General features: G+C 39.1%; 1 protein-coding gene across 1 annotated transcript; it reads left to right on the top strand.

Moving 5' to 3' along the window:
• The first annotated feature begins 202 nt into the window (after window positions 1–202).
• LOC120629649 (transcription factor Adf-1-like) lies at window positions 203–7,902 on the top strand. The gene is made up of 4 exons (XM_039898644.1): window positions 203–248; window positions 4,039–4,368; window positions 6,301–6,445; window positions 7,361–7,902. The coding sequence occupies exons 2-4, from the start codon at window positions 4,236–4,238 to the stop codon at window positions 7,755–7,757; spliced, it is 675 nt and encodes a 224-aa protein (XP_039754578.1). The 5' UTR covers window positions 203–248; window positions 4,039–4,235; the 3' UTR covers window positions 7,758–7,902.
• The last annotated feature ends 684 nt before the right edge of the window (window positions 7,903–8,586 follow it).

Raw genomic sequence — 8,586 nt, 5'->3', positions numbered from 1 at the left:
GGTCACATTGTCAAAGACAGCACAAAAGAGGATACAAACACTACACCATGCTTACACATTGCCTTTTCACATTCCCTACCCGTGCGAATGTCTACTGTGTGTCTACAGTCTAACTGTTCTACACTTATGAGTGTAAAGGTAGAACAGTTTCAATCGTGTTCTTGCAGCCTTGTCTCCCGAGTTTTGTTTGATTTTATGCCGCGAAAAACGCTTTGACCAGATGTGAACTTTTGCGAGAGTGAAACAGTGTATGTTCTTGACTATTGGCTTATTATTTTACTCTAATCTGCGACGCGCTGTGATTCTTACCGTGAATTCATACGGGAACTCATTACACATACTTATGGTTAGCTGGTAAAAGGGTACTATGCCGATGGGATGTCTACCTATTATAGGTTTAGGTGTCGGAGCTGGCATCCAATCAGACAATGAGAGTGAGAGAAAAGACATAGCTCACTGTGTTTGCGAACATACTTGTGCGAGTTTTTGGAAATCCTCTCTATAGATTGACTACCGTAGCCGAAAATCGAAATAGGTCAGGTGCGAGTTTTTGGAAATCCTCTCTATAGATTAACTACCGTAGGCGAAATAGGTATGAGGAACTTTTTTTTATTCAACAAGAATAATTCGCGTCCAAATAGTCTATGGAAGGACTCTTTTGTCTCAACTATCACAAATATGATCTGAACTTCACCAGCACGGCTAGCATGGGGACAATTATCTCCCCGGGGTATTCCCCGGGGAGATAATTGTCTCCTGCCCATGTGGGAGAAGATATTTCTTCTCCCACAGCTTTATCAACTCTCAGAGCTTTGACGCACAAGTGAAAATAATATCCCAATAATAAATATGTAATAATGTAATGGGTAAACTTCTTTTATTTCATGTTCCCGTGCTTTGGCAGGTGGCCACGTTAATTATATCCGGGGATATATTTTTGTCTCCTTGATTGTAGTCAAAGGCTAACTTGTAGTGAAATAAAAAACACTTCGAAGCATTACATGCCTAAATCGCGTCACAACTTTCTGGCTTGCTTATAAGTATTAAATTGTTTTGGTTTTACCAAGTTTCGTAACACCAGCTGACTAAGTATTACAACATTTTATTTTGCTCTTCGCACGTCCTTATCCTGTAGTACTCGGTTCCGTCTAGTTAGACACGGTCCCCTTATAGGCAATTTTGCGTCAGTACAGGTGACCTCGGAGAGTGAGTTCCACTTTAGCTTGTCTGTCTTGATTTTATATAAAATATACGTAAGTGTTTGCTCTAACATTGATTATGGTATTTTCTTGATCCGTCGACCGAGTTCAGTCGATTGAGGGAGCTTCCTTTGCTGTTGGTTACCACTGAAAATGAGCATTTGTCAATTTTTTATGGCAGCATTTTTTGTTTTTTTAATAATCCCTCGGGGACCGATAGTTTTTCCGCAAACTATCTAATTTTATATCCAGAATGGAAGCTATAATATAGATATTGTGTGTATACATTTCATCAAGATCGTTGCGGAGTCGGAGTCGATTATGGGTACCACACAAACAGACATACTTTCCTATTCATAATATTAGAATGGATACCTTGACATAGAAGGTTTATGTTCTAAAACAAGAACGTCGACAATAGACATACATTTTTCACTGCATGTGGCAATGTAAACTAAAGTCCCTTATCTCCAACATCGGGGTTAGTGTTTTCAACAACGACTTCAGTACCTTCGGTACCAAAATAAAATTCAAAACTTATTTATCCCCGTAGGCCATCACAGGCATGAAGCATTTGTTTTTTTTATATGTTCACATACTACGTACGTTCGTTAACCTAAACCCAAAGCTATGAGGCCGAGGGTTCTAAAGGCCTGTAACCATACTCATAATATATGATCTTTCCTGCAAGTGGCAACCCAAAAATCGATATCACCTCCGACAAGCTGCCAACCACTATAATTCATACCTAATTATCGATGTAGATATCTAATTACTTAAAGATGCAAATGACAAAAATCATGTACCGATAGTAGTAATAGAGCTCTGTCCGGTATAGTACTTCCACCAGTGGCGTTCCTAGGGTCGTGAATAAGAGCAAGCCCAGTTACATATAGGACTAATTCGACTCATCACATGGGCAATATAAGGCAGTTGTTTATGTGCCAAATAACAAACAACAACTCATCTTTAAAAAACACTACGATTATGGTCCACACGCGAGTTATGATTAGAAATTTCGATTTTTAATAAAAGCTTGGCTTTTCGGCTTCTATGGTAGTACCGCCACTGACTTCCACCATGCTTATTTCTGCCACTAAGCAGTATTGTTGCAATATTGTGGGCGTGGTTGTCGGTGCTACTAGGGTTAATAAAACAATAAAAAACTACAGGTACATGAGGTTTAACACCTACGCCTACGGCAGCACTTTGTAGGATGTCTTCCTTGCATCATGCATGTCCTGCGAAGTGTTGCGATAGGCGATAGTTTCCCAACAGCTGGCCCATATGCTTAGTACAGCAATAATAAATAGTACCTATAAAAAAAACACTTAGAGCCGCTGTAAACAAGCGACCCAGTGCCGTGGATTTTGGAACTCCCTACAAAATACCTATGTCCAGCAGTGGACGTCAATCGGTTGAAGTTATGACGACGATGATAATGATAAAAAATAATAATAAATCCCTCCTAATATTATAAATGTCAATGTAAGTTTGTTTAATTTAACCGATCCTCATGAAACCTTGTACTCATATTCTTGGAGGTGTTAGAAGTAATATAGGATACTTTTTATCCCGACATTAAGCTCGGTTCCTTTGGGAGAGGAGATGAAAGTGTTTGACAATTTTACACCACGCGTAGCTTGTGTTATGGGTGCTAAGATGACTGATGAATATTTTTTTTTATTATGAACAATATAGATAAATACTTATAAAATACTGTATGTATTTATGTAACACCCAGACACTGAAAAACATTCCTGTTCACACAAACATTTTCCAGCAGTGGGAATCGAACCCACGGCCTTTGACCCAGAAAGCAGGGTCGCTGCCGACTGCGCAAATCGGTCGTCAAAAAAGAACACAGCTATCATCATCAACAGCCTATAAAAGTCCACTGCTGGTCTAAACGCCTCTCCATATGGGAGGGTTTGCCGATAATCCACCACGCTGGGCCATACCATGGCCATGGTTGGTGATCGCAATAGATGGAAGTCGTAGAGGACTCCGTAATATTCCCTTAATAGCCTCGTACGACACCCGCGGGAACAGGAGGGGTGGTGGCAACAGTATTCTGATCTGTCATCACCCTACGGCGAGAAAAAAATCTGCTACAAATTTTGAGACTTACTGCTCTACGCTACCTACGTAATGCGCACTGCGTCGCGACCGTCACCGCGCCGCTCAATACGTACGGCGCGCGCGTACCGCACGCCCCGCGCGCCCCGCACGGCACTCGGCCCATGCTCCCTGGCGGACACACCCCACGTCAAAACTAACATTAAAACACGTATTTACGACGCGAGTTCAATTCTATTAAACAATAACTTAGTATACAACGTAAAGTCTGTATTATTTTGCATCACTAACACCAATTACCAATAAGTTATTCGTAAGAGAAAAAGTTAATAAGGTGTCTATCTGTTTTGGGTTTAATTAATGAATTTGTGACCATTGTGTTCAGTAATGAGCTGAGTTGAAAATGTTTTTCTAAATCAATAAATTACGTCTGTAAAAAAGTTGCATGTTTCCACGAAAGAAAAACGTATATGTTTTATTATTATCGACCGGCACTTAACTCATTGCCGCCAATAAGTTACGGGTAATAGGATAAGTTAATAAGGTTTCCATATGTTTCGGGAAAAATCAATGGATTTGTTGCCAATGTACTCAGCTGTATGCATATATAGTAAGCTGAGTTGAAAAACTTATCAATATTATGCAAAAAAGTTGCCTGTTTCTACAAAAGAAGTGAGACAGCATTATTTATTATTTATATTAAAAAGGCTCGAAAAGCCTGCAAGTCCGTTCCAGTCAGGGTTACGTCCTTATCTTTTAGATACTGTAGCTGGTAAGCAACTACCCTGGGTTTGCTACAGCGTCACCGAAGGTTGGAGCGATCGCGGAAGATCTGCCAGAAGTTAGAACCTCAAAAGAGTTCCAAGAAATTAGGAAGAATCTGGACAAAGCTACTTCTAAAGAGTGCCATATTAGGGTGCGTTAGGTGATCGGTCCGGTAGCCGTCCGTAGTTCAGAATGAACGAAATCGATTTGATAAGAGAGGTGGAGAGACGACCGATCCTGTACGACAAAACCGTCAGCGGATTCAATAAAACGAGACTGAGGGACAACGCGTGGAAAGATGTACAAGAAACGCTCAATGTATCTGGTAAGTCTGTCAGCCGCTCAAAGTTTAAGTCAAAGTCAAAAGTTTATTTGTTCAACTAGGCATGTATACAGTGGCGTACATAGAGGGTATGCGCAGGGTGTGCAGATGGTATAAAATGAAAAAAATCTCCGGTTAAAGTTATAAAAACTTAAGGGTAGGTTTTTTATAACTCGTACTGGAGATTTTTTTATTTTATATCATCTGCATACCCTGTGCATACCCTCTATGTACGCCACTGCCCTCTTGATAACTTTAAATAACTATTTTTTGTAAAGTTTATTTAGGTTAACTCAAGGGTTCCAAAGAGATGTAACTCTACGTCTACTCAATAACAAGATATAGATAGGTCAACCTTCCATACACATGTAAATTTAGGCGATATGACAACTGAATCTAGCATGATAATAAATAGGCGCTCCATTTATTATCATGCTAGATTCAGTTGTTTCCATCGTCACCACTTATAAAATAACAACCGAAGTATTTCAAACTGATTCCGTGCCGCTTTGTAAAGTAGACCTAAACTATTATACCCTTTGAAGTTGACTGAATTCTGTACCACATTTATACCAATCGAATACAAAATATTAATTTACTTGCTTCCGCCCGCGACTTGGTCTGCCTGGATTTTAGAATAGGGTCTAAAGCTTTGCTCGTTACCAATTTTTATCTTACCACGGAAACTATTTGATAGATCGGTATAGAAAGTACATATCCTTTTCATAGCATAGGTGACATGCAGTGGCGTGCACTTCATATATGCAAAGAAGCAGTGCCTACCCTAAAAATTATATCACTCGTAAAGTAGGAAAATCCTGTTTTCTGCCAAGGTTTTGAATTATACCTACTCTGGTCTAAAACTTTGTGCATGCCACTGGTGACATGCATACCAAATTTCAAAGCTGTCTGCCCACGGCTTCAAAATATATAATAAACAATTTTCAATTCTCCCACGGGAACCACTTAAGGGATCGGGATAAAAAGTAGCCTATGTTCTTTTTCATGTCAAAGGTTACATGCATGCCAAATTTCATACAAATCCGTTCAGCCGTTTTTTCGTGATTGAGCTACAAATTACCTTTAGAAATATTTGAGACAATTAGTTTGCGAAATCCCTCGTGACCTTTTGTTTTCTCGGGGTAGGTTGGTAACCAGTTGCACTCTCCATTCAGTATTCCCTCAAAGACATTTTTTTGCATTTTCATCACTATCACCCGGAACCTATATCCCACTAATAAGCGAGACGACTCTCAAAGGATATACGGTTTGAGAGCGTAAACCCTCCACGCTGCTCCAATGCGGGTTAATGGGCTTCAGTGACTATAACCACAAGTGATAATAACAACTAGCAACGACGGCTTAAAGTGCTCTCTCAGGCACGTAGGTTGACACCAATTTCCTAACTCCGGACTGGTACTTACTAATAACTAATTGCATAGATAAGTAACAATTTCAAGCGATATTTGAATACGTACGAATATAGGTAATAAACAAACAGACATAATTTTGTATTTATAAAATTATTTATTTATACACTTTATTTGTACACAACAAATAGGAAAAACAAACAATGGACACAACAAAAAAAAACTTAAAAAGAAGAATACAAAGGGCGACCTTATCGCTTAGTAGCGATCTCTTCCAGGCAACCTTATTACCCTAAATTAATTAACATACACTATATATCCCCAAAGTAAGTCTAGCTTGTGTTATGGTTAATAAGAAAAATTACGAATTTTTTTCATGAATAATATACATAAATACTTATAATATGCAGATAAACACACAGACACCTAAAGACACTCATGTTCAGCACATGAACATTTTCTAGTTGAGGGAATCGAACCCACAGCTTTGGACACAGAAAGCAGGGTCACTGCCCACTGCGCCAATCGGCCATCGAAATATAGTATGAATTACCGATTTTTACAGAGGCGGAATGCAAGAAGCGTTGGCGATCCCTGCGCGATTCCTTCATTAAGCTACAAAGAACTCATGGCGGACGTACACGGTGGCCCTACCTCTCCGCCATGCGCTTCCTATTGCCTCACATTGAAACTACGAAGACTGAGACTCCGTAAGTTTAAAATACATTCTGTATAGTTTTCTTTACCAGTATTATAAAGTCCTAAGGTCCTTTGCAAATAAAATATATTTATCTACCTACTCCCATGCTTTAAATCCCCTATAAAAGATTCTGAAACAGATACCTTATTGCTAATATTAAAGCACCCAATGTCCTAATAAACATAACATCATCACACGGAGTACGTAATGTTATACTAAACTTGATAATACAATAATAAAACTTCTTTGTTTTTATTTCCATCTGCGCAACGGGTACTAAATAGACACTCAGATTCTTACTGCTCGATGTGTGGTATTTATATGAGTAAAAAAAAAATAACATTTGTATTAATTTCAAAAAAAGAACATGGTTATTTGCGCGCGTTTAGCTACTAGGATGCCGTAAAAAAAGTAGGTTGTTCGAATCTCCGCTTTTTTTCTCCGATATTTTAACATCGGGATCGAGACCTTCCAACATTATTAAAGAACATATTCAAGTGAATTTGAATGATTTTAATTACTATTACAATAAACAGTGATTTTATTCATACTAATTTATAGTACATATATGTACGCTTCATTAGTACCTATGATAAGGTTAAAGGTAAGGTCTACATGAATAAAAGATTTTTCTTGGTACAATCTACCTTCCGCACCGGTGGTAGAGTCGCCCATTTAAAGCGGCATCTGGGATTCAGGTTACGCGATTTACCCCCCTAAATCACCCTAAATCCTAGGATGCGCATCAGCTTAGTATGGTGTGGCTCATACGAGAATCTTTAAACACTGAATCTCGTATGAGCCACACCATACTCAGGCAGTTTAAACCATTAAAATGCATCGTTACTTCCCATCAAGCGACAACTGTACATCGAATAATAAAAAATCTTTTGGGTGTTTGTAAATTTTCAATTGTTAATTTCAGTGCTAGAGAAATCAATATCAAACGGGAAGCGTCAGATTCAGAGCCCGAAGAGGCGCCGAAACGTCCCGCCCCCGACTTCTCCCTGCCGGACCTCTCTTTCCCAGACTTCCGCTCAGAAGAAGACGAAGAAGACTCCCAATCATCTAAAAAGATGCGCCTCGACGCCTTAGAAGAACTGGACCCTTGCCATTGCAACAGAACAGACCCGGATGAGTTATTCCTTCTAAGCTGTGCGCCTACCTTGAAACGGTTAAACGCAAAGCAACATGCTGTAGCAAGGTTAAAGATCCAGCAGGTTTTGTATGAAGCGGAGTTTGGGAGTCAGATCGAACCACTTGAAAGCCCAGCCCCGGATTCCGGTTATGAAAATATGGATGGCGCTGTGGAAATTTCCTAGTTTTTGTTATAGTGTAGCTAATATCTGGCTATCTATCGGATAGCTGGCTCAGCTAAACTGGTATTTTGTTGGATAACTTCCCAATGAGTATACAAACACTACGTCAGTCCATGTCGCTGCCTGCTGATTTTAAGTAGGGACCCGTCCGTGGACTTCCACGGACGGGTCCCTACTTAAAATCAGCTGCAGTATTCTTTGGCAGGTACCTACTGCCATAGTCCTGCAGCACAGAGCTGAGGAGGAGTTTAATTTATTTTACGGCCATGGATTCAAGTCCTTCAAGGCCTGCTCAGGAGGTGACCCATTAACAACACAGACGTAGATTTTAATTGCTCATGTGTTTTCTTTTCTTTTTCGTCTTCTTTTTTAATATTTTTGTATAATTATAATTGTTGTGTTATTGGTTATTAAGGATGTTTAAGTTTTAATAAAATTACATAAATGTTTAGGTCGGTGATATAAGCAAATTCGTATGGTAAACATTACGACAAAATCTAAAAGAGACTGTTGATTTAAAAAAAAATAATACAATATGACACTAAAGTATTCGATTATAAAGGAAGACTATAGTGCATATTGCTGTTAAAATTTCATACAGCCTCTCGAAGCGGGGTTTCATACACAGAGGTCCACATACAATCATAACTAGAGTAAAGGATGTTCTACTCTGTGACATCAGAGTTTGGCCCGAAAGTTAAGCAATAAATAAGAATCGAAAAATCTGTGTTTTCGAATAACTACCGATGATTTTTAGTTCAATATTACACCTACCAAGCTTCTATAGTATTTTCTTCTACGCCTTAGGTTGCCTCGAATAGATCGCTATATA

This window comes from Pararge aegeria, chromosome 14 (genome assembly GCF_905163445.1).
Source record: "Pararge aegeria chromosome 14, ilParAegt1.1, whole genome shotgun sequence".
NCBI lineage: Eukaryota > Metazoa > Arthropoda > Insecta > Lepidoptera > Nymphalidae > Pararge > Pararge aegeria.
This window is presented reverse-complemented; position numbering and strand designations above follow the sequence as displayed.

Coding starts and splice junctions, on each gene's coding strand:
- LOC120629649 (XM_039898644.1), top strand. CDS start 4,236: ATGAACGAAATCGATTTGATAAGAGAGGTGGAGAGACGACCGATCCTG. Junction 4,369..6,300: donor AGAAACGCTCAATGTATCTG/GTAAGTCTGTCA, acceptor CGATTTTTACAG/AGGCGGAATGCAAGAAGCGT. Junction 6,446..7,360: donor ACTACGAAGACTGAGACTCC/GTAAGTTTAAAA, acceptor TGTTAATTTCAG/TGCTAGAGAAATCAATATCA.